The sequence below is a fragment of the Rhamphochromis longiceps genome, linkage group LG20 (assembly GCF_057381845.1).
Source record: "Rhamphochromis longiceps isolate RC_006_pf linkage group LG20, R_longiceps_female_GT1.1, whole genome shotgun sequence".
NCBI lineage: Eukaryota > Metazoa > Chordata > Actinopteri > Cichliformes > Cichlidae > Rhamphochromis > Rhamphochromis longiceps.
In genome coordinates, this window is record NC_140576.1 from 35954004 (window position 1) to 35981456 (window position 27453).

At 40.1% G+C, this 27453-nt stretch overlaps 1 protein-coding gene across 3 annotated transcripts in view; it reads right to left on the reverse strand.

Annotated features, from left to right (window-relative positions):
• The window catches only part of plxna3 (plexin A3), a 143415-nt gene that overhangs the window by 57595 nt on the left and 58367 nt on the right, over positions 1-27453 (reverse strand). For all 3 annotated transcript variants that reach the window (XM_085393779.1, XM_085393780.1, XM_085393781.1), the window contains exon 7: positions 5197-5337. In XM_085393779.1, the coding sequence (XP_085249905.1) occupies positions 5197-5337 (141 nt within the window). The remainder of the gene's footprint in view (positions 1-5196; positions 5338-27453) is intronic.

Below are 27453 nucleotides of genomic sequence, written 5' to 3' on the forward strand. Positions count from 1 at the left end.
TCTGACCCCATTATCAGGTTGCTCTTAAAGAGACGCTGCTGTTTCCGTCGGACTTCATCTAAAAGCTGCTGACGCCGTGGTTCCCATTCTCATACAGCCCCGTGCACATTGTTTATTCACTGATATGTGGAGTTCAAATCATGCTGACGCAAATGAAATCCAACTGATGAGAAGAAACTCCCGGAACACTTATTTTTATCCTTATTTTACGTGTTCACAAGCAGCATATGAACCTGTAATAAACTAGTTATATGCTATAATGCAACGTTGAACTTGGTAAATGGTAAAGTAAACAAGTTGTGGGTCACAAGACATCGGTTTTCCAACAGGTCAGCCAAAGTCAAATCCATTTAAGGTTTCAGTGGTAGAGAGTTCTTTGTTTCCTTAGTCTGTTGAAGGACCCGGCGCTAAACCTCCACTGGAAATCTGCTGATTTAAAAGTTAAGCAAGTCTTCCAGACTGACAGTCGCAAGAATGTCAGATTATTAAATTCAGAACTGTGAACACTTTGTTTGGTATCATCACAGGAATCTGAACAAACAGCACTCAGTGGTCACAAACAGTGACGCTAGAAGTACTGGATATGCTGACCCAGAGTACCTCATGTGTAACTTTCAAGCTCCTGTGGGGTCATTTATTATCACCGCCCCATATTTATATGTATAGTTATAGTAAGTGTCTCACAGTATGAATACATCTACTTTTTAAAAAGAAGAAAAACCAAACAGCAATGGGTCGATTGGTGAGGCAAGAGCAACAGACAAATGTGAGGAGGACATTTATGTCATTCTCATGTTCTACTTCTAACTGTTGTTGTTTCTGTTTTTACTGGGACTTTTTTTGGGCATCTTGAGTGTCTTGCCCAAAGGCACTTGGACCGGAACACCACCCACCTAACTGGTGGAGAACCCCAGTAATGTGTTGCAGTAAACAAAGAAAAACAGCTTTAAGGCAGACACTCAGTGCCTAAAGTGACAATTAAAGCACAGCACAGTTGTCAGAGATGAGTTGGGTTTGAATGAAAATGATAAAAAATGACATTAAGCCCACCACCAGCCTACCTGCTCAGGAGTGGCAGTTGGACTGTGAAAATGCAAACTTCAAACAGAGTAAAAGGTTTTACTTTGAAATGTGTTGATTAAAAACAAGAAGATTTTGTGAGGTTATGGCAAGCCAAGGCATGAGATCATGGATTATCATGAATCATGCAAAGCTACTCTAGGAGACATCAAGAATAAAAATGTGCTGGAAATGAGCAGACTAGGTCCTGTTCAAGTAAACCTCATTTTCATGATATGATCAAAACAGGAAAAAGCTCATGAAAGATACTCATGTCCATGGAAACACAGTCGCTGAGAGTGTGCGTGCGTGTGTGTGTGTGTGTGTTTTCTTATTTTATTTAATCAAAAAGAATAAAGTCAGGAGTTTTGCTGGGAATCTGCTGATTTAACTCTTACAAAGATCTTTAATTCAGAGATGAATTTCTTTCCAAAAAAACATCCTCTGGAAAACTGCATTTCTCCGTATCACTGAACATAAGGTGGGATGTATGCAGGATGGTTGCTGTAAGAATGCTAATAACACCAGCAATTCATCTTCCTCTAGATGTGTTTACTCGTGTTTATGTTTATTTAATTCTCGGCACAGCGGCTAAACTGAATCGTGATTAAAACACAGAGCTGAAAACACTGCAGGATCTCAGTCAACACTTTTTTTTTGCTAATGAAATAAGGATTGAAGTGTTTTTAGGTCATGCGAGTGTCTGTTTGGGAATCCTGTCTGCTGTCTGTGAATGCAGCAGCTGCTGCAGGTGTGGCACTGACAGAAACAATCAGTTTGATCGCAAACTGGTCGAGTCTGTCTGCTCGTATGGCAGCCAGCCTGCAGTTCTGATTGGCTGCTGAAAGCTCATGTAAATGTGTGCGAGTGTTTATGTAACACTGCAGTGAAACAGTGTCAGGCAGAGAACGAGCCGAGGACTGCGCCTGTGTCTCTGAATACTAATCAAATACAACTGCACATCTGACCTGTTTGTACTTCAAGTGTTTACACTTCAGGACACTTGGAATGTATACAGGACCTTAAATTATTCTATTCACATACAAAGTCCAGAATAATCACTCTCCATCATCTCTTAAAGACCCCGTAGTATCAAATTATTCCAGTAGGGCAGTTTGCTCTCAGGCTGCGGGCGTACTTGTGGTTCCCAGGATATCTAAAAGTAGAATGGGAGGCAGAGCCTTCGGCCTTCAGGTCTCTCCTCTGTGGAACCAGCTTGGATTCAGCAGTCAGACTGCCTCTCTACTGATTCTAGATCAGTCTTTTAACTTTCTATCTTGATAAAGCATTTAGTTATGATTGGATCAGGTGAGTCTGATCTCATACTCCTATAGGCCGAGGCTGCTGAGGGACCTCACATGATGAACTGAGCATTTCTCCTTTTCCAGACAATCCGCATTTTAAGTCTGACGTCATTAGCTGCTTCCAGGTCCAAACTCCGCTTGAGTAGTTTGGGCCCGGAAGCAGGGTTCATACGTCATCACTTAACAACCAGATAACACAGCAGACTGTAGCCAATCTGGTGTGTTTCAAGCACCAGTATAAATGGAAACAGGACTGTGGTGATGTCACACGTTTTTCTTTTCACTGATTCTTTTTAAAGTTCTGATGATTTGTATGTTGAGGTTCGTTCTTTACTCCTTTATTCTTTCCTGATCCAAAGCGGTCTGCACGTTTTTCCCGTGTGCGCTCTCGCTGACTTCCTCCCACAGACCAAAGACGCACATGTCAGATTGCCCGGAGTCTAAACTCAGTCGTCTGTCTCTCTGTTGAACCATGCAACAAACTGGGGTTGTATCCCGCCACTGACTTATGACCCTGAATCCGGTAAGTGGAAGAGGATGGATGGGCATTTCATGGTCCATGCTTTGGGAATCATGGACTAGATAAATAATCAATTTGTTGTTTGGCTGTTTATCACCAGATTATTCTTTCATCAAAAAACATCATGTCAGAAATCCCTTTTAAGAACCAGCTTATTTAACAGTGATGTTTGTCTTTGATATCTTTATTTATTGAAAACTGCTCATTTATAGTATCGACTGCTCTGTCACAGAAATTATTCATCTTTGCATTTAAAAATGTACTGATTCTGAACATATCAGCAACTTAACAAATGTGTCTCTGTAAAAAACAAATTTTTAATGGAAATCAGCTTATTGAATTGTTTCCTATAACTTTTCTGTTTCTCTTAATCAAAATATATTAAATCAGACCCTGATTGAATTTTTTTAAAATAAATTTTTACTTCACTGATGTAGAACTTCCAGAGTTTTTTTCCAGAGTTTTTTAGATGTACGTCTTTAAATGCCTTGACTGAAGTGATTATTTCATATTGTATTAGGTATTGTGTGAAAAACGTCTCTTTGACTCCAGAGCTACATCATTTAATATTTGTCTGTGTTCATCATGATGGAGAGGAGCTCAGGTCCTGCAGGAGCTGGGACGTTCTGACAGTCGTTTACTGACATCACAGCTCGAAAATGGACAAAGATGAACATTTGTGTGTGTGTGTGTGTGTGTGTCTCCCCTCAGCTGCACAGGAACTAACAGTTGTTGAACTCGTCTCTGCTTCCTCTCAGTGGTACAATGAGAGTTTTAACATGGGACACACACACACACACCCTCAGAAACACAGTGTGTGTGGTGGCGCCAGCTGAGCGATATTCATATTCTCAGCTTCCTGTCTGCAGATGTTAAAACAACACAATTCATATTTCTCTTTCTGGCAACCCCACAAACAAACACACACACACACACACACACACACACACACACACACACACACACACACACACACACACACACACACACACACACACACACACACACACACACGTAACCTCCCCTGTAAATGACTGCAGCTCCTCTGATAAACTGACCTGCTGTGTATTTTTTGGGCTCATTTTCTTATCAAAAAGACAGAAATGTGCAGAATCTTTCCTTTTTTACATCAGCTGCTGGAAGCCCTAATGCGGAACTTCCATTGGGAATGTGCTGATATAATGCTCATAAGGCTTTCTTCTCTGCAGGACTTTGTTCTCTGCAACTTTTGAAAAACCTACGCTAGAAGTTGCATTACAAGAAATTTAAGCCAAATAGTCCGTTGGAAATCTGCCCACTTAATCCTCATGAGTTCTGTGCAGAACTTTCCCTGCTTTTCATTAGCTGCTGGAAAGCTTCCATTAGGAATCTGCTGATTTTACACTCAGAAGCTTTCTTCTATATAGAACATGTTTTCCCCCCCAATTAATGACTGGAACCCTTATTGACGAACTAAAAACCAACTCATGGGTCTTTATTGTGTACAGACCTTTTCTTTCTTTTCATTGGCTACTGAAAACCTCGATGCAGAACTTCCATTGAAAATCTGATGATTGAACATGAAACAAAACGGCTTCTTCTGTAGAGCATTTTATTTTTTATATTTATCAGAACTTCCTCTGGAAATCTGCTGATTTAGTTCCATTTACACAGATTTGCTTTTCCTCATCTCATCTATATCAAGCTTTTCTTTGTTTTCATGACTGATTAGAAGACAACTAAATGATTAAAAGTCTTAATGCAGTTGGAAATGTTCTGATCTAGCTTGTTATTTTCATTTTCTTTAGGTTATTCAGTAATTCTATTATACAAGGATACATTTCTCTGGGTGAGTAAAAGTTCACTAAAATCATTTACTGGAAATCTTCACAGTTCTGTCCAGCAGAACTTCCATTACAGATCTGTTAATTTAACCCTCAGACGTCGTTCTTCTGTGCAGGATTTTATTTTTCTGAATCAGGGAGAATCTAAGTCAGGACTTTTTGATTTCCTTATCTGTTAAAATGCAGGTCAGTTATAAATCTGCTGATCAAATTCTTTCGAGCACAAATATTCTTAGATTAACCCAAAAATGTGATGCAGGGCGAAAACATTAATCATGTCAGAGCGTCACAACGAAATCTCTGTATAAACATTTAATATGAAATGTTCACGGTGACCCAAACAAGCCGATCTGGTGCGTCACCATCACGCCAGCTTTGTGTTTTTTGGGCTGTAAAATTCAAAGAAGAAATAAAAGGGACAAACGAACGGAGAAGAGTCTCGTGACCGTTTCTCTGACTGATCGTGTAAGGGCTCAGCAGGTGTATTTACCTGTCTGTCACTGAGCAGGTAGATGTACTGATGGTCAGGACTGAACACCATGTCTCTCAGGATCGGCTTGCCCTCCACCACAGTCACTGTCTCATACAGCAAAGCGTTCTCGGCCGGCGGCGGGATCCCATCCACGCGGATCTGAAATGAACACAAAAGGAATGACGATCATTAAAAAAACCTACCTGTAAAAACAATAAGAAACGCTAACAAACTGGAAAATCACTCAGAAACAGAAACTTTTATTTTCAATTTTCAAAGAAAATTATGTCAAAACCTCCGTTGGAATCTCCTCCAATAACACAGAGATTTTTATTATGCAGAAAATTTATTTTTCTTTATCTAGTGAAAAACCAGAGCCTCCATTTGAAATACGCTAATTTAACTTTTAATTAGGTCTTCCATACAAAGATGATTTTCTTCATTTAAAAAAGTCAGACTCGCTTTGAAAATCCGCCAGTTTAACACCCACAAGTCTTTCTATTGAAAATCCAACAATGAATCTAATGATTTACCTTCTTTGCTATTTTGTAGCAGAGATACAGTTTTTTAACAAGAACAATGAAGTCAGAACTTCCACTGAAAATCTGAGTTAACTCTTAATTACAGAATTAAAGTGGAGATGCTTTTAAATCCAAAACAACATCAATTACAAACCAAATTTAATCATTTTTTCCTTTAAAGAAATATTATTTCTATAATTTATTGGAAAATCTATAATCTAAAGCTAAACTTCAACTAGAAATTTGCAGTTTCATCAGTTCCAAATATTTTCCATATACCGAACGCGTGAAATAAAAATCTGTCTTTTTATTTTTTTATATTTTTCCTTTTGTTTAGAACTTCAACTGGAAATTCACAGATTCAAATGCAACAAGAATTTTTTCATTGGGCTTCATGCTCTGGTGACTTTGAATATCCACAGAAATCTGCCCGGCAACTGTGAGGGTGGCTCACACTTAATGCAAAGTGTTGAACTGTTTCATAGCACCATGTAAAAAAAAAAAAAGCTGCCATTTCACAGATATAAAAGCGAATAATGGGATTAGATTTCACTGAATAGAGATGATGATGATGATGATGATGAAGATGAAGATGATGGTGATGATGATGGTGAGCATGTAAAGTTAAATACAGCAGAGGGCTGATGAGGAGACAAACACACTGCTCGAAAATGTGGAGCGACTAAAATAAGATTCCCCAAATCTCCCCAAACCTTCCCGCCTCCCTCCCTCTGTCTGACCCAGAAAAACACCACAGAGGAAGAGGAGGAAGAGGGGGGTAAAAGTGGGAGAGGGGAAAGAGAGAGGGGGAGGAAACGGGGATAAAAAAAAGGAGAAAATGAGAAGGGGGAAAAAATTATATGAGAGAAAAAGAGAAGGAAAGAAAATGGAAAATTACAAAAGCGACAATTAAAATCACAGAACAGACGAGAAATAAGATCTGAGGGGAGTTCAAGGTAAGGAAAGGAAGTGAGGAGAAAGAAAGGGAAATAAAACAGGAACGAACGAAGGAAGGGAACAAGTGAAGAAAAACACAAAAATATAGAGAAAAGAAAAGGAATGAAAACAGGAGGGAAGTAAGTGGAAAGATTCAAGGAAATGAATGAGGAGGCAGGGACAAAAGTTAAATAAAGAGTAAACCACACAAAAAAGGAAGACATAAGGATTTAAGGGTGCAAAGGTAGGGAATAAAGAAGGAAAGAAGAAAGATAGCAACAAAAACGATGAAGAAACCAGAGCGTGTGATGAAGGACAAATGTGTGTGTGCTTCTCTTAGTGTGTTAATTAGCTGTCTGCTCGTTAAGAGGCCGAGCTTAATTAGAGCTGACGAGCTGCACACACACACACAGGCAGCAGGTCTGACTCACAACCAAATACACACTTGCACAATCCTGTTTTACAGAAACACACCGATTTTCTCTCTCTCACACACACACACACACACACACACACACACACACACACACACACACACACACACACACTCATAGCAGAGTGAGGGAGGAGACGTTAAAGTAGGACACCGCAGCAGACAGAGACCTAACACAAATTTCTCTCTCACGCACGCACACACACACACACACACACACACACACACACACACACACACGTGCTGTAAAATAGAATTTAAAGGTGTAATCTATAGAAAAATGAATTGACACATTCCACACAAACACCGACCTGTTTCAGAAAAATCTTTGAATTTCATTTTCTCAGGTGAGTTTTTACCAGAAAACAAGAAACTAACAAAAAACAGCAAATTCCAAAATGGGACTTTTGTGGCTGTGCTCGCCGTAGGAATCAGAGGTGGTGGTGGAGCTGGTCTCTGGGGATGTGGCCACCAGTTTGGTTTCCACCAGTTTCCAGTCTCGTGCCAAGAAAGGCGAACATGATCCTGAATCTTTCAGCCTTTTCCACAAAACACATCAAAAGTCAAATTTTTGCCTTATTTTCCGAAACAGCCTTTTTCTTAGCTGGAGCAAACATGACATCGACCAATGAAAAACGTCAACGAGCAGCAATCGTAAATCTGAGAGACTGAAAATTAAGATGAGGAAGAAAAGAAGTAAACAGGAGAAGATGAAAGAGAAACAGAGAAAGAGGAGAAGAAGACGTGACGGGGGAGTGACAGAGCGACAGAGGAAGTGACCTTTGACTCGTGACTCCCGGCTGGATTCAAACCGTCAACACCTGCTTTGTTCTGAGCACAGCCCGAGGTCGCGATCTCACCCACACAGCCTTGCTCTGACCTTTGACCTCTCGCCCAGAGACACAATCCGTCTGTCGTATTGTGTTGCCCCGGGGTGTGCTTCGGCGATGAGCATTACTCACGTTGTGGGGACTCGACAGAAAAAGTGCCATTAAGATAAATCGTTAACTTTCACTGTGAAGTTTGTGGATTGAGCAAGTCTCGTGAAACGAATGTGTGTGTTTGTGTGTGTGTGTGTGTGTGCGCGCTGACAGACGCACTCCTTCCGAGTTTCATTAACCGACAGGATCATGTGACGAGAACAAACTCGAATGTCCAGCTGAGCTCTGAATCACATATCCAATTAGATTCGGCTTTAACGCCCAGCAGCAGCTGTTTCCACCTGATTTCAGATGCAAGTCACAACTTCCATTAGAAAAGATACTAATTTAACCGTCGCCGAGTCGATCTTCAGTGCAAAATGTATACGATTCAAAACTCTGAATCAGGAAACCGTGATATAACAAGTCTGTTTGTTTCTTTAATGAACCAAGCTCTTGGTTTGTTTCATCCTTGAACGTCTTTTGGAAAACTGCTGATTTAAAACTTCAGCTGTAAATCTCTGTATCAAGTGTAATTTCTTTATTAAAATCCATCAGTCCAAGTCAGAACTGTCGTCGAGTGCTTTTATTCCTGTGGAACGCGCACACTGTTTAGTAACATAATCACTATCAGGACTCCCACTGGAAATTTGCTCGTGTCATTTTTTTTCCAGGACGAGCCGTTTTCTCTTTTTTTTTTTAAACGTTCCCAAAGTCAGAACTTCTAACAGGCAGATGCAGATTTCACCATCATCAAAGCTTTCTGCTGCGCAAAGCTTATCCAGTTCAAAACTTCTATTAAACATTGCTTATGTAACGCTCATCAACTCTTTTTTTAAATGATCCAAACTGTTGTTTTTGTGGGAATTTAGGTCAGAAAACTGCAGATTTCAAACTCCAGCTGTGAATCTTTGCAATGAAAACTTTCGTATTAACCTCCTAAGACCTGAACTCTTTCATGTGACGCATTTTTATTTTCTCTTTGCTATTTGGGCTGATTGGGTCCTGATGAATGTAAAAACAAAGAATTAACAGATTTTTTACCTGATTTTTGTTTCTGAGAAAAATGAGAGCCACATATGAGGACGTGTTGTAAATTTCGGAGTATAACATCCTCGTAAGTGGATATCAGGCCCTTGTAGAGCAAAATGTTGTATTTTGGTCTAGACAACCCAAAATGTGATGATGTCCACATATGTGGACGCCAGGTCCTAGGAGGTTAAAGCTCAATCCAACTCACGTTTGTCTTCAAGCCCTTTTGACTCGATGAATGTCTAAACTTTCCACTTTAGTCAGAACTTAAACTGCCATCAAGGCTTTCTTCAGCACAAAGCTTCTCCAATTCAAAACTCGCTGATTTAAAGCAATCGAACAGAAAGATGTCTGATTTTTTCCCCCCAGAACGTAAATCAGAACTTCCATTAGAAATGTAGTAATTAATCCATCAGGTGCTATCAAATGGAGAACTCTCGAGGGAAACTGGCAGAACTAACAGACACTACAGTGTTCGACTGTCTTTGTGTTTCACTCTTTCATAAAAAACAACATCAGGCAGAAACGGGAAAATTGACTTTTAGGGATTTCTTTCTGTTTCTCTAAAGGACCGTTAAATGTTGCATTTCCTTAAATGTTTAATTTAAGGAAATGCAAACAGGACTGTCCTCTAAACAACTCACAGTCAGAATTTCCACGAGAAATCATTTTCTTCCGTCTTTCTTCTCTGCTTTTCTTTCCCTCCAAAGGATCTAATTCACAACTCCCACTGGAAACTTTCTTATTTAACAGACGCTGATCACCATTTAATCACTGCAGTGTGATTGGGTTCTGTTTGTCTTTGTGGCTGAAACGCAGTTCGAGCCATCCTGATTTTTGGAAACTACGACACTGAAACTCCAGCCTGTACGGAAAAGAAGGAAAAACATCCAAGTCAGAACTGCCACAGAAAACCTGCTGATTTCACATCCTTCTGCAAGCCTGTCTGCAGCCAGTGAATTATTAACCAACACAATCCGAGTCAGGACGTCCATTTCTCACTCTGCATTTTGTTTCTTCCATTGGAAAATATGCTGATTAAACTCTCGTGTGCTCTTCCTCCTGGTGTCTCTGATGCCGCTCGCTGCCGTTTCAGTTTGTTAAACGCACACAATTTTTCATTTTCACTGTTTATTCTGCTTAGTTGGTCAACGAATGGTGGAAACCAGATACCAAACACACACACACACACACACACACACACACACACACACACACACACACACACACACACACACACACACACGGCCTGCAGCCAGCTGCCTGAAATTCCGTTGTAATGCAATACCTCCGTGTGTGTGTATCAGTGTGTGTGTGTGAAATAAGTATTAAACGTGTGGTCCAGCCTGATGGTGAGGCAGGGAGACAGAGTAAAGCTGCCGGTTCATCTGCGATAAACCGACTCTATTACTGATAATACCGACTCTGAGCGTGTGCATTTACAGCTGCACACACAAACACACAGGACCACATAAAGCTTTTATAAATTCATGACAGAACTTCATTTTAAAATCATACGATTAATTTTTTTCCCCTGTTTATTTAGATATTGCAAAAGTTCCTCTTGGAAGTCTGTTGACTTCATGTTAACTCTGTTTCCACAGATCCATTCATTTGCTTTAAAATCATCATTTAAAAACAATTATTGTTACTGCATCCAATACGCTGTGTGTGTGTACAGTGTGTATTTATGTTTCTGGAGGTTTATAGTTCAACTCTATTGCTATATGTGACATAGAGCTTCCAGTGAAAGCTGACAGTATGATGGCAGCTTTATTCCTATGTGCACATTTTTCTTTAGTTCATTTTTAAAACAGTGTTATCAGCAGCAGATCCAATTTTGACTGCATCCTCCCACCAACATCATGGCTCTAATTTAAAGGCTGATAGCATTGACTATACGTCAGAATCAGTTTCCATCCAGCGGTCCCCAACAATACATTCAGGGACCGGCCTTTAAGGTTTTGCGGATAAATACAACAAAATAAAACCAGTTCCTAGGATGGCCACTTGAGGCTGCCTCCAAAAGTGAGTCAGTCCCAATAGGTTCCCATGTTAAAATGTCGAACTTTTGTGTTTGTTGTTTTGTGTCTTTTGGATTATTTATCTTTCACGAGTCACATGAGTCGGGGCGTGGCAGCTGGTATCCTGGTATCATTAAACTGTAACTTTTTAACCGTGTTTGTGGCTCCGGAGACACGTTTTCATGTATTATCTAACTAAGATTATGATCTGCTTTATGAAGCAGGCCATCCAAGAAGCTCCGCTTTTAGTGAGTGAAATTCTAGTATTTTATGAGTGTGTAACTCAGCATAATTAGTCAGGATGTGTGTGTGTGGGTTTCAGCCATGCTGTTTATAGATGCAGCTTGTTTTTGCACAAGGCAGCAGAGTGACATCGTGGTGGCTACGTTCATCTTTTTATATCATCTCGGTCATTACGGCAACATTTCTAGAGTTTAATGACCACAATGGGAATTGTGTGTCTCTCTGTGTGTAACTAAGCACATAAGTAGTAAAAAATAACTGTCAACTATTTTTTAAACTCTCAGAAACAGTTTAGATCGCACTGAGAGTCAGTAAAAGTTCGTGCTGTTTATGGATTTAAAGCTTTAAACATGGAGCCACATCGACTGGCAGTCCTGAGGGCTCCTGTAGAAACATTTAGATGTGTTATTCCTGTGATTGTGTGTCTGCAGCTCAGTCTGATGCTGTTTCCGAGTCAGATGAGAGAGGTTGTTGTGGTGTTGTATTGTTTGTGTTAGTGCAGCTTTAACCCTGACGTTGTTTCTTTCTTATTTTTTTTTTTTAAAATTGTCGATCATTTGATCATCCTTTGACCCAGTTTTACACAAACTTGTGTGAGACTTTCATTGAAATTTTTTGATGTAAGATTTAAAATCATGCAAAAAACCACTAAATTAACTCGTGTTGATAATATGAAATCTCACTGGAGTCGTGATGAATAAAGTATTTATCTGTCTTGTATTAAAAAGAAAAAGAAAACAGTTAAACCTGCACAGACTAGCGTTGAGTTTTCCTCTTCACAGACACTCGTGGCATTTCTTTCGCTTCATTAAAAACACAAACATTTTTCCTTCTCTTGATGTGTCACCTTTCTGGCATGTGTGTTTTATTTTGGTAGAGACCTTGAATTCAGCGTCTTTCTAAAGGCAGCCTCGTTCTGTCAGACTCATTAGTGTCTGTTAACAGACTCATTCAGCTCTCATTCAATCTGTCTGCCTCTCTCTTTCATTCACAAACACATTATAGCACCCTGAAACTCAACACCTGCACTACTTTCCCTACAGCACGCACACACAGACACACAAAAACATGCAGCAGGTCTGTTAGCATGCTACGCTCAAGTTTCATTCAGCTGCTGCTGCTTCTCCGCTGCAGACTCTCCTTTCAGCCTGTGTTCTCACTAATGTGGACAAATTTGAAAATCATGTTTTGCTCAAGCTCTGCTTTGAAACTGAAGCACCCGATAACAGAGCGCTTCAGAGTTGAGTTTGCTCGCTTAGACCGGACTGCTGCATCGGAAACAGTTTCTGCCGTTCGGTCCGTCACACAAAGTGTGTGTGTCTGGGATTCTCCGCAACGTTGGAAAATTAGACATCATTTTCTATATTATTGGTACAAATTCTGCAAATTAAATTCCTCTTAGAAATAGTCTGAGTTTAGGTTCTAGTTTAACGTCTGTGGCTTGATTCAGGCTAGGTTTACTTTGTGAAGTAAAGGACATCCAAGACCGATCTCCTGATTTACCTCAGACTGATTTGCATGTAGGGCAGCACAGTGGTTAGTACTGTTGCTCCACAGCAAAAGGGTCCTGAGTTCAAATCCACCATCTGTGTGAAGTTTGCATGTACTCCCGGTGTTTACACGGGTTCTCTACGGGTACTCCTGCATGCACTTAGTGGGGTTAGGTTAATTAGTAACTCTAAACTGCCCATGGGTGTGAATGGCTGTTTGCTTCTATGTTAACCCTGCTACAGTCTGGCGTCCTGTCCAGGGTGTACCCCGTCTCCACAGACAGCTGGGATAGGCTCCAGCCCCCCGCGGCCCTGAAGAGGATGGATGATCTGCATGTGGAGCTGCTTTTTTAATTCTTCTAATTTCTTTTAAAAATCAGCTAATTTAAGCCCTTCTAATCATTTGACCTCATCTATAGTATGAATACTCTGTTCAGTGATTTTCCTAAAAACTAATCTGGGAATAATATGACATCCTCAACAGGAACATAAATTATACATATTACATTTGAAAAATCTTGTAATATAACACTCAGAAAGGCCTTTCTGTTCTATGGAGGCTATTTACTAAACCAGTCAGAACTTCTATTGGAAATCTGTTGATTTAAGCCTGACTGGAGTTACTGCCCGTTACAGCGTGGAAAGACACCAGCACTAAAATGAGAAAAAATGGTGGCATCTTTTATTATTCCGTCAGAAAACAATTAAGCTGCTCATTAGCACCTCCAACAAGATAGCAGAGCGTTAGGACCATCAAAGTGTCTCTTTAGACCGAGTGGGGCCGATCACGCCTTCCAGCCGGTGTACGAATGACCACGAAAAGTATTGAAACTCAATTTCAGATGGAAAATAATCATGTTGTCGCCTCATTCTTCTGACCTGAGATCAGACAAGAGGAGGAGACAGCGTGAGTGTGTGAAGGAGGGCCATCGTATCCATTTAGCTCCTTCAGACGGACACTAAACATTGTTCAGTCAGCCATCGCGCCCTGAGGGAGGAAGAGGAGGAGGAAGAGCAGCGAAGGGTGAAACAGGCAGAGGGGAGGCACTTAAGCTCATTAGTTCCTCCCCCATCCCCCAACACACACACACACACAGCAAATAATAGTAAGACCTCCAACTGATGGTTTTAAGCCCTCAGGCACACACACACACACACACACACACACACACACACACACACACACACACACACACACACACACACACTGGATTATTTTTTTCCGTGAGTCTTAAAATCATATTTCCTCAGTAAGCAACAAAATTAGCTGCAACTAATGCACAGAAAACTTAAATTAGCACATTTCTGATGGAAGTTATTTATAAGATCCTTTGGAAGTTCAGTGGATTTTTAAGTTTCCATCAGTTTTACATGCACCACATGCTAGTCCAAAGCCCAAACTCTGTTTATCTGTTCACAGCAGATCCTATTGTTATGCTTTGTAACAGTTTGGTATCACCACTGCATGACGAGCTTTCCTCACTGAGCTCTCAAAGCTACACCACATATGAGAAGGTGACTGGAAGGTGGTTCCCAACTGCAAACCCGGATCAACGAAGCAACGGAAAGGTGTGGGTTGACAAAAGCCAGAAGGAAAAGAGCTGAAAGGCCGAACCAAAGACGAGAAGATTTCAGATCCAAGTAATGACGAGTGTAGGGTCCAGTCACTCGTGCATCAAAGCGTTAATCAACCTTAGCGGCTGTTAAAAATGTACTTCCAAAGAGAACAAATCCCAGAGTGTCCGGGGGGAACAGTCCTAATAGGTGTAGTAGTTTTTAATTTGCCTGAGATTATACGTGATTAATGGTGCATGCAGAGGGAACGTTAGGTTAACGTTCAAGTACAAAGTTTAAGGTTTGGACTCGGCTCAGTTTGTCATCTTATTAGAAAAAGTCAAGTCAAAGCTTCCACTGCAGGTTAAACTCAGCTCTGTCTGCCTCTCACACAAATCACAGTTTGTATTTCAACCAACATCATCTTTAAACATCATCTGATTTATCGCTCCTATATCTTTACTTTTCTGCAGAGCTTGAAAACAACAACTAGTCACCGACTGTTAGTTTTAATCAACTCATTGTTCAAGAAATGATGGAAACTAGCACAGCAACAAACCCGTGAGGGCCCAAAAGCGCTCTCCCCTTTAAGCCTGCATTATCTTTGCCATGGTAACAATTACACATGCTATAACAGATAATATACCCGCGTATATCCCCTCCCCCACCCGCAAGTCTCCTGGATTGAGTGGAAGAATGAAATAAACAGAGAGAGAGAGGATGAAGTGTGAAGAGTCTTCAGTCTCTTTGGGGAGCTGACAGATTTGCTCATTCTTCCATCATCTCCCTGGCAACCGAATAATAATTAATCCACCTCTGTGCGTGCGTGCATGGTACGACGGCATGTGTGTGCGCACCGTGTTTTTCTGCAGTGTGTGTGATATTTTTTCTGTTGCCTGTGGTGATGCAACGATATCTATCCTTCAATATGTAGGGCAGCTGGTAGCAAGGAGAGAAAGAGATGATGCAAAAGCAAAAAAAAGAAAAGGGGGTGGGAGTGAGAAGCAGCAGCGGGGGGAAGGATCCAAGTCAGAACTGCCACTGGATATCTGGCAATTTAAAGTCCAACTGTTTGTTGTATATGCAGCTCATTTGGTCTGTTACTACCAAGTAACGTTAACTCAGGAAAAGTATATATATGAACATTTGCTTTTGAGATATCTCTACACCTAAAATGAAGTTTGATCATTTCTGACTAAATGTTTATGTAACAGCTGATTGATGACCTAAAGGACTGTAGGCCACTGGAGAGGCAGTGACTGCTTTAAGTCAAACGTACGCTGCACTACATGGAACAAGTGAAAAGTCTCCAAGATGCAAGATGCACTGTCTAAAAACAAGCTCCTATATCTCACTGAAATGTTATAATGTTTTAAGTGTAATTTTTTTTGACTAGAAATAAGACAAATATACTTGGTAAGATTTTGAGTTTCTGCAGTGTGCATTTTCCATTTTATCCTAAAAACCTGCTAAAACGTACTGAATATTTAACAGCAGGTTGGTAAACACACAGGTGCAAAGTGTCCAAATCCAAACCAGAAGTGGCATCGGACATGTGACAACATCTAACCCTGAGAGTACAAAAATCCATACACAATACAAAAACCTCAGAACAAAATCTCTTGATGTAATCACCTCAGACCCCTACAGAGAAAGAATAACTAAAAACAAATCTGCTAATTTACCTCGGTTGTGTGTCCACAACTAAAATGGAACTAAGCTAATCATCTCCATTAAGTCTTTCTTCTGCATGCAACTTACTTTATCTATCATACTGAACAATTCAAGTCAAAGCCTCCAGTTAACATTGATCATCAAGTCATCCAAGTCTGAACGTCTATGTTGAAGTTTTCTTTGTCATCTGAATTTCAGTTAACTTCCCAAAAGGTTGATTCTGTTCATCTGGACGTAGCGGAAAATGTTTCGTCATTCATCCAAGTGACTTCTTCAGTCTCAGCTGACTGCAGGTTTCCCCAAACGTATAAACAGTACATTTGCACAAGTGGGCTTCAGTGGTGCTGGTTTCAGTCATGATGCAAATGTACTGCGGTCAGCTGAGACTGAAGAAGTCACTTGGATGAATGACGAAACATTTTCCGCTACGTCCAGATGAACAGAATCAACCTTTTGGGATTGACTTACCTGGATGACTGAGCATGCATCAAGACATTCTGTTAACTTCATCGAGGACAAATCTGAACCGGATTTGGAAATCTTCCAATGTATCAGGTATGTTTTACAGATAAAGACACAGGACAGACGACAGAGCTGCAGAGTGTTTAGAGTTTAGCGAGTTTGCGTCTCTGTGTGACACAGAGCAGATCGCACAGGAATGTAAACGACACATCAAAGAACCTGATGGCATACATCTTTGTGAGGACCGCTATTAACATCAGACATTCTCTGGTCCCCGACCTGGAGTCTAAGTCAAACCCTTAAAACAAACATAAATACTAAATATGCTCCAAAAATTTAAAAAAAGCCTCCCCAAAGCCAAAAGTAGTCAGTTTGTAGATATGAAAATAAAAACTCTTCGGTTTTTAGCTTGTTTTTACTTTATGCTGGGAAAAAAAAAATCCAAACCAAAAGTCTCTTAGTATTTGTACAGCTCTGGTTTCTTATTTATTGATGAAAAATAAAAAGTAATAGGATCCTCCACTGGGATTGATCTCTTTTTGGTCTTGCAACAAAACTCGACAAGACATTTTCTGATAATATTTACTTCTTTAGACGCTGCTGTAAATATTTATCCATTTAAAACAAGCAATCAAAAGAAAATCCTGATTGTATATGTACTGATTTAGCTCTCATTGCTCTCTCATGTCCACAAATAAATTAATCCAGGTCAGAATTTCTTTTACGTACTCTGCACCAGAGTTTCACATTTACCCTCTAAACAACACTGGATGTCAAATGAGGCCCAAGGTCCCAGACGAAGGACAACATGTCCTCACAATGTCTAAAACTCACAGCGGTCCTCACAAAGACAAATGTTCAGCTTGTGCCATCCACCTGCTGCTGTGCATCTGTCCATCATCCAGCTCCGAGGCCCGGTCCAGCTGAGCGTCTGTGTTTGCTCAGCAGTAATCGTCTGCTTGTTCACATGGACGCAGTATTTGCTGCTGTCCATTCTGACTGCGTGTGTTATCAGCTCAGTTTGCTTTATCAGAGACTGATAAAAGTGTCACTTTCACTCTCTGGTTCTTTTAAAACTTTGACAACATTTCTACCAAAAACCAAAAATGAGATGTTTACATCAAACACTTATTAATATAAATTATGAATAATAGCTGAATCTGAAAGCAACGAAAAGAAATGTGTTTTAAACAACGTGGAATACTGTCCAACATTTTATTCTGCATGCAGCTTCATTTATCTTTTATCTGAGAGGCAGTGTAAGTTATAATTTAATAAGCTGTATTCATGGGCTGTAGTCTCTTAATATTAATGAAGAATAAACATAAAGACCATCCCAGTCAAAATTTACTTTGAAAATCACACGATTTAAATTAAAACTGCAACCGTAAAGGAGTTTAGCTTTGTTTTTGTTTTTAAGTCTCTGGTCTTTTAGACATTGTGAGGACATGTTGTCTGCACAAAGACCACTGTCAGTATTCAGTAACAAGTTATCCAAATATATCCGCAATTGTTGTTTGTTGGACTGATGGTAGCCGGCTGGATTCTACTACTACTATGATGCATGTTGAGGTTCAGCATTAGTGTTTTGGCTACTGCAATGCTGGTTTATTCAAACCAAAAGCATTATTTCATGAACGAGTGGAGTGTTCATTTTTCACTAATAAACTTGGTTAGCTAGCAGCATACACAAACTATACATGCACATTGCACAGGATTATATGACGGGGAATTAGATGATTAGCAGACTTGTTACGAGAATTTAACTCAGCAAAAGGGAATGACGATGTTTTTTGGATGGTGTGTTCACCATCAAGCTGTAATATATTCAGATAAAATGCTCTAAAAGACTCCAACGGCACTCTCACAGTGAAGCCGTCGTCCTAGTTTCATGATTCAGAGTAATGGCTGAGGCCATTGAAGTCTTTTAGAGCATTTTATCTGAATATACAGCTTGATGGTGTGTTCACCATCAAGCTGTAATATATTCAGTAATATATTCAGATAAAATGCTCTAAAAGACTCCAACGGCACTCTCACAGTGAAGCCGTCGTCCTAGTTTCATGATTCAGAGTAATGGCTGAGGCCATTGAAGCTAATTGGGATATGTCGGTCAAAGATCCAACACTCCTAATGCAATTATCCAGGTGGATGAGTTATTTAAAAAAAAATCTCAGAGTGATTATGAAAGGAAAAACTGTTGATTAGGCCAATGGTTTATTTTGTGTGGAGCTGTAAATATTTTTTATGATGTAAAGCTGAATATTTAACATGGGAATCTGCAGTGGCCGACTCTTTTTGGAGTCAGCCACCACATACCAGGCTAAAATGCCTATATAGATCAATTACTATCCCTAGATTACACTGGGAGGACACCAGTTTGGTTCATGGATGTCTCTGTGGTAATGAAAGATGTTAGCTGTTCACTCTGACGAGACACAAGACCCAGAGCTTGTTAGTATGGATTCAGGTAAGACTGAGCTAAATATGTCTGTCCATGGATTCAGGGTGATGAAACATAAGGAAACTGTTTCAGTGGAAACATCAAACCAAGACATTAATATTACTTATTCATTTTCCTCCAATTAGGAAAGACGTTAATTAATGACTTGCTTTGCTAGCTGCAACATCAAAGGTCACACAAACACAGATAGAGAGAGCTGCGTTTCCATCACTACAGAGACCTTCCCAACATGAAACCAAGGCTTCCAACTCAAAGCTTTCCTTTTCAGGACTTTTTGTCCCCAAAAGAAACCCGGGTCCCCAAACTGCGAGATAATGAGATTCAAACTAAGTGACTGATACTGTACAGCGTGTAAAAATATGTGTTATTCAGGAGTCTAACCGTGCTCAGATTTAGCCTGGGTGGGGCAGCGCGCACACACACACACACACACACACACACACACACACACACACACACACACACAAAGAATAACTCACAGGCTTTTTTCACTCAGACCACACACACACTGGTTTACTGTGTCTGTTCGTGACGTCACACTAAAACGTGCCCTTTGGGACAAACTTTATGGATTTTGCTCTAAAACACAGTCAATAACGTGAGAGAGAGAGGGGGGGGGGCACAAAATTGAGAGAGAGAGAGAGAGAGAGAGAGAGAGAGAGGAGGGGTGAGGAGGACAGTCATGAAGGCAGAGAGATAAAAAGAAAAGCGAGGTAGAGATGAAGTCATTCCCCAAGGTGAGGCACACACACACACAGCTGTGATAAACTGTGTGGGGTTTTTTTTTCATGAAATTTATTTATCAGTGATTCATTTATCAACCTGCGAGGACACAAAGTCACAAAATTAATCCACAATTTATGGGTCTGTTTAGCAAAAAATGTCCTCACTTTTCACAAATGTCCTCACAAGGTCTATAAATAAATGCAGTCCTCACAAAGACACATGTGTAAGAACATGCACACACACCCAAAGCGGTCCCAGGTGTTTAGAGGTGCCTCCTAAACACCTGCATTTATTACTATGGCAGCTACAACAGGGGGAAAAAGAGAGAGTGTTGCAAGTCACTGCATTAAATAATTACAAGAAACACACATGGCGCAGGAAAAAGGCCTGGATACTGCCTTAAACATACGCACACACACCCACCCACCCACACACACACACACACACACACTCACACTCGGGAGGGGAGGGGGGGGGGGGGGTCAAACAGTTAGGTAAACAAAGTAAATCATTACTGTGCTCTGTGTCAGGTTCAAACCCGTTAGCGCCGCGACACACCGACACTAACAGCCGACACACTTACAAGGACGGATTACGAGACAAAGACCCTCCACCTCCGCCCTGTCGCCTACAGAAATGTCTCACGCACTGGGTTTTGTGTCCCTTTCAGGCGAGATTAAGCTGCTGTAAATGCAAGTAAATTGACCGAAAAACTCAGCAACATACATGACATTCAGGGGAGGCTCTGTTCTGTCTGTGGAGCTTACAAATCAAAGCAGAGACCTGCTCAAAGCAGATCTGAGTCAGAAATCCTCCCCCCTCTCAGAGTCGCAGCTCAATCTCACACACGAAACATATATTTTTAGATTCAGCGTGGCAAACGGCTTCCGGGGCTATAATTATCTCTGACATCTCTCCAGAACACACCTCCATAAATCTACATAGAAATAAGAGGAAAAAAACTTGAAGTTTTCTTTGGTATCACAGTGATCTCATGTAGTATCTGAAGTATCAGTACGTCCACGAGTCCGTTAAAAATAGGCCCAGCTAACTGATGCTTCTACAACTTTTAATGGAACTAATTTAACTAAACAAACAAATATCTCTAATGTCTGTCGTGAGTAAATGGACATAAATCCACTTTAAAACCTTAAAAGGGACCAATTTTGATACTTTTAATGGCTGGTCTTGCTCCTACCATGGCTTTCATTTTTTCTGCTATAATATGGGCTCCCAAACAGGCCCACGTGTTTTCACATTATAGCAAAAAACAGTCAAAAACAGGTCAAATTTCACACTGACATGTGGTGATTTATTCCTACAAATGGACTCCATATGTGTAAAAATATAGCATCTAATTAGCATGTGGGCACATGCCATCAACAGGTTTTTTTCCCTCCTCAGAAAGCAGAAACAAACACCAGCTGCTTTTAGTGGACCGCTGTCTCCTCCAACTTGCACAACTACAAAATAGCTTAAACTAATTACAGTAAGCTAACAACACTAGTTTTGCAGTTATTTCCTATAAAAAAAATTATAGCTACATCTCTACACCGAAGGAAAGGAAAAGTGAAAAACTAATAACACTAAATTTCCAGCATAGCGCTGATGTGTATATACTTTATGGGTCTTTTCACTCTGTGACTTCAGAAAGGATAAAGCAGCCTAACATGTTGTGCTAACAATCCTAAAAGCCAATCTCTATGAAAGCTAGCATGCTAAAGGGTCTCAAAGACTGTAATTCTGTGATCTGTATGACATAAAATTACTGTTAGCATCATAAAAGTGATACAGAGTGAAACTAATCTCAGTTTGGAGGGGTACAACTCAAACGATAACCAACAGGAGTGAAGAAGATCATTGATTGACACATGACAACGTAGTAAATCCAAACCATTAAAGGTTTACATTTTAGCATAGAAACTGCGCCTATTCTCTGTACTCCTTACAGCACCATAATAAATTACATTATTATTACTTTAAACGTCTTGGTCTATATAAAAAGTCACCTTAACTATCACAAAGATCCCAACAGCAATTTAAACATTTAAATGTTAGTTTAATAACATCAACTATATGATATATATGATATAAAACATTTTTCCCTGATATAAAATAAGCAGTGTTGGTAAAGGTTTCATTGTAGCCAACTGAACAGCTTTCAGAGATAACAGCACTACTCCTCTGTAAAGTATAAAGAAATTATTTCTACATCTTGACAAAGTCTTTGAATCACAGCATATAATCACTGTACAGGTGATGATTTTGTGCGTTTGTATACTCACACTGTGATCTGTAGATCAGGTGTATAACAATATAACGTATTATTGAAACAAAACTCATTTTTATGAGCCTCTTTGTTCATGTTGTAAATTATTTAAATGTGGATGTTTAAATCTTTGTTTACAGTGAATGTTTGTCATTATCTACATTAAATCATTGAGATTATATTTCATATCTATCTATGTACTGTCGACAAGTCATATAAAACACTGTCATTAGAGCCCAGGGTTTGGACTACTCTGACTCTTTCTGATGTTTCTGTTTTATTTCTCTCTGCTTGTTTCAAACATTATATATTTATCTATTACAGACACAGCATCCCCACCAAATATAAGCAGAGCAGCTCACAAACACTGGTGCAGCCCTTTGGTAGGCTTCCCGCTGTCTGCCAAGCAGAAGACAGTAGCCTTTTAGGGAGGATGCCCTTAAAGTTAAATGGCTGGGGAACTGGGGGGCTTAAACTTTTTCTTGTAAGCTGTGAATCATGCAGGGCTACTCTAGTGGAGTTCCAGGACATAAATATAGAGCCTGAAATGAGCAGACTATGAGCGGTATATGCCAGTTGCATTTCTAAAGTTAATGTTCCAGCTGCCCACTGATTTATATAATAATCAGTTACCATGAGGAAAGTGGATCTTTCTCTGTGGAAACGTCTGAAACTACAGCTACTTTCAGATATTAAAAGAAAAAAATTACATTTTCCAACAGTGGAAAGATTTAAACTTGCAATTACCGTGACAGAAGTTATATAACTAATTATATAAGTGTATAAAACAGCCGAAAGCCAAAGACTTAACAAGTGACAGCAGGTTTAAACTTCATCACAGAAGTGGATCGTACATCTGCTTTTAACTTGAACATCTGGAAGCACTCTGAGATGGTTCATACTGTAAGTTGATGTTTTAACACATCGTTGATTCGTGCTCGCCAAACTCCACCCTCCTCTATCGCAGAACTCGCACATGACGGTTGAGCTACACCTCTATGAAAACCAAAGCACATCGGATTCTGGATAAAGTCCCCCCCCCCCCCCACACACACACACACACAAATATGGGGTACATAAACAGACAAACAACTGCACATTAGCACAAAAACACAACCTGAGGCGAAGGAGGCGATTTATGAGTGTCTGGCCGGCCTCTGACAGCTGCAGCTCGTCCAGGCGGAGACATAAATCTGAGCCCAGGCTTCAGACTTGGCCTGTTTTCCTTGATCCATTTAGAGCCTATTAGAGAGAGGGTGGGCAGGTGGTGGTGGTCATGCAATAGCTCTGTGACTACAAACCAGAATAAAAGGGTCGACTTGCCCGAGAAAAATCACGTTTCCTAGTATCCTAGTAATCCAGGGATAGTTATCTGCACGGTAATAGGCTCATTGGAAAACGGAGCTGGTTTCGACAGGCTTTTCTTGGCCTGTTTTTCTCTGGTAATGTTGTCTTTAAAGGTCTCTGTGAATAATGGAGGAGATGCTGTGTTATTTATAATTTTAAATAGTTTTTAGGTGTTTTGAGACACGATGGCAGCACAGCTACACATGAAAGGAGAGATGGATAAAAAAAAATGTAATTTCACCGCAGCTAAACATCCTCCTGCTCCAAAATATGTGTCTGTTTATTTGGACTTTTCTTGTTTATTTGCAGAAGGAAAGCAGCATGAGTGAAGAGTGGCTGTTGTCCAGAGGAGGCTCAAGTTCAAACTGAAACTCAAAGTGAGGACGATTATTTGCATTTGCATTAAAAACGGCACTCATCCTGACACCAGCAGCTTTAACATGACCACAGCTGACTGCACTGCAACCAGGCATCCTGTTGCAACATCTTAAGTTAACTTGAATTTGTTAGTTCTTTAGATTTCATGTTTTCAGTTTAGAGTTTAGATATTGTATTTCTTCCCAAACTTTGTGTTTTATATGTATAAAAACTCTGATCTCATCTGAAAGAAGCTGAACATTGTACCTCAAGCTAAATAAAGTTATTTCATGTATTATTTTAGATTCATATTATGATCTTTTGTCATCTTGATCTCTGGGGAACACGCTGTTTGGACCAGACCCACGTCCAGTGCATTCCTGGGGTTAGTGAAGGGCAACGCTGCATTCGGCTCTGTTAATACACAGAAAACAGTCTGACATAGCAGAGCTTTCTTTGTCTTTACTATCTTGACAAAACCTAAAAAACCTGCTTTGGTGCCTTTACAGGTTCATCCCAAGTTATCAAATGTATCTAGGGTGCCTACTGACTGGATGTCTGCTACCAAAGAAAAGAGGCAGAGGGAGAAGTTTAGGGATGATTTCTCGGTTGCCACAGCAACTGCCAATTGTCTCTAATCTAATTTATGGCCAATAAAAACAAAAACACCAGCTGGTCCTTAAATCAGTAAGAACAGGGCCGAGATTTTCTTCCGAGCCTGTCTGAGGGAGTTTCTTTCTATGCTCATATGCGGGTGATATGCAGTCCTCTGAACTCCAAATGCTGCATCGTGGCATCCAAAGAGTTCAATGTTCGTCTCATCTGACCAGACTATTGTCTCCTAGTGTTCTACGGGTGATCGGCAACATTTAAACTTCACCGTGCTTGTTCTTCAGCAATGTCTTGAGTGGTGAGCGTGGATACAGGCTGTGGCTAACCAATGACCCAAGTGTGTCTTGAAGCAATAAAGCTGCAAAGGTCTTGAGACACCCTTTTATAGGCCATCCGTGGGGACTGAACCAGCTGATTTAATTTGCACTAAGATCCAGGATTTTTTCTAATTACTGATAGGTTTCAGCTGTTGTCAAGACTTTTTGCTCCCTTCCTTCATGTGTTCAATACTTTTTCCCCTGTGTCATTCCTCGTTATCACACAGAAGTTAATTTATTTACGAACATCTATGGTTTGATTTCTTTGCGTGTGTGGATTGGATGGATCGTTACAGACATCTGGAGATAATTTCATGTCAACTGGACCTTTAGAAATATATTCACTTTGAGAATTTGTGACGTGTTCAGTATTCGTTTCACCCGCTGTATATGGAGAGAGGGGTGTGTGTTTGTGTGTGTGCGGAGCTCAGGTGTGAAGCTCCCTCCTGCAATCACACACCAATCAACCTCAGTTAATATCCAACCATGAAGTTTCACTTATTGGCAAATTTGTGTGTTTGTGCACTTGTGCATGCATCTGTCTGGGTACAGGCTCAAGTTCTAGACGTAGCGATGACACCGTTTGAGGTTTCAGACTCGAATTTGGGGTTCAGGTTACAATCAGACTGTCAGGCTTGTTATAATCCTGCTTACACATTATTATTGTTACGGCAGCCAGATCCCCACTAAGATAGAAGAACAATTGTGTGTGGCTTTACATACACTCGAACTTGTGTGTCTCCAGCACTGTAGCAATATAAACTGTTTATGTTGGCAAATGCACACTTTAATTCCTTCTTACAACACCTAACCAATCAATGGCCTCACTCTGCTGAGAGAGTGATGCGATTGGCCAGGAGCCCAAAGTGATAATTAACCACAGAGTTCAGTTCAATTTCCAAGAAACATCCAGAAGAAGAAAACCCTCAAACAGTCCAGATGATATCCAACAAGGTCAGACGCGACTGGAGGCAGAATCGACATGAGAGCTGAGTGTTTTTCCAAATCATCCAATCACCTCCTGGATTGATTCTCCTGCAGGCTAGCCATTGGCTAAGTTAATTTCTATGGAAATCAGCCTGTATAGACTCATTTGGAAAGCTAGCCTAAATGATAAAGGAAATTTCTACCTGGTATATGAGTGGCCAATGTTACTCAAATATTCGTCCATTTTTTAGTTAAATAAGATGGCTGCACTGCAATTTCCATCATTTTACAGCTGAATCTACTTCGTCTTGGATACATTTTTGCAGATGAAGGTGAAAAAACGCAGGTGAGATGCACAGGTGCACCAGCCTTGCAGAACCAAAGATAATCAATAATCAGGTCTCGGTTGGGGAAGGAGCTCTGATCTCTTCAACAGTGAAACCAAACAGCACTTCACTTGCACTAAAACTTGGTTGGTTGGTTCGACTCCAGATTTCTGCTCTGCAGTAAAAGAGAGAAACAGGTGCAGTCATCTCCTAATAATAATCATCTATATGAATCTAAATCAACAGATTATTTTCCCTCTCTGGCAGTGAGGATCTATTCCCCGGTCGCTGCTGCGAGAAGGAGAAAAAAAAGAAAAGAAAAAGCAGAAAATGATGCTTGGAAGAAGAGAGAAGCAGGTGCAGGCGGCTCAGTTACAAACAGACATTACTGTTATTAGAATAAAAGCTTTAATTCCCCGTCGTCTCATTAGCCAATAATGGCTCCGTTCCCTCTGAATGCCACAGCTGATTGGCTGACTCATCTCGGCTAATTCACTTTGTGCTAATGGAAAAGAGGAAGAGGAGGAGGACAAGGGTGTGTTCTTTTTAAGAGAGAAAAGGCTTTCAGTCTGTCAGTTTGAATCTGCAGGGAGAAGAAGACTTAAAAAAAACCACACACAATATTTTATAATTTGTATTGTTTGACACAAGGGTGCAGGCCAGCAGGAGGCGTAAAAGCAGGCTTATTTAAAACATTTAATAGGTTTTGTAGAGTATCAGTAATTATATTTCTGACAAAAACTGCAATTTGAATGGTCAAAATTATAATATGACCAGCTATAATTACAGTTCCAGATAATTTCATTTAATTTTCCGCAGATTCTCTTTTTCTTCTTGTTGGCCCGGGGCATTTCGCCTTTATTAGGTAGGTGCAGCAGGGACAGACAGGAAGTGCAGATAAATACAATTGGGGAATGACAGGCAGCAAGAGGTCCAGCCGGCTGGGAATTGAGCTGGAAACTCAATGCTCATGGCATTTGCTCCCATGTGGTATGCGCCCTAAGCACTCAGCTAGTGGGTCCCCCATATTACTGGAGCGTTTGACTGGTGCTGAAGAGCTTGTGAGGCTCGTGACATTACAGGAATAAAAACTGAAGAATCCAATGTCTCAACTCATGCATACAGTTTTTACTGAATGCCAGAAATAGAATTAGATGATTTTTTTCATCACATATACATTCAACAACTATTAGTACCATGGTGACTTCCTTTAGATTTGTTTCTTCGTAGTTCTTTTTGTTTTAGGGTTTTTGTTGCAGTAACTATTTGGACATGTAAAGTCTTTTCTTTACTATGGATTAGTAAAAATTGGGCAGATAAGTATTGGAAGTGTTAAAAATTATTCAAGTAAACTAAATTCAAATGTTTTTGACAGGTTATATCTCCCATGTCAGATCTCTATGATTACATTTTTACAAACTTCTACTATTAAATATAATATATAATGTATTATAATAGTTATAGTACATTAAATATACCTATATTTTAAATTTTTGACCCGTTCTGGACATCTGGAAAATTCTAATTTTGAGTTAAATGAGTGTCCTTACACACTAGAACAGACCAAGACTTCCTGGTTGGAACTTAATTACAGATATTTGGAGAAATAGTTTTGACTAGTGAGAAATGCCTTGTGGATGT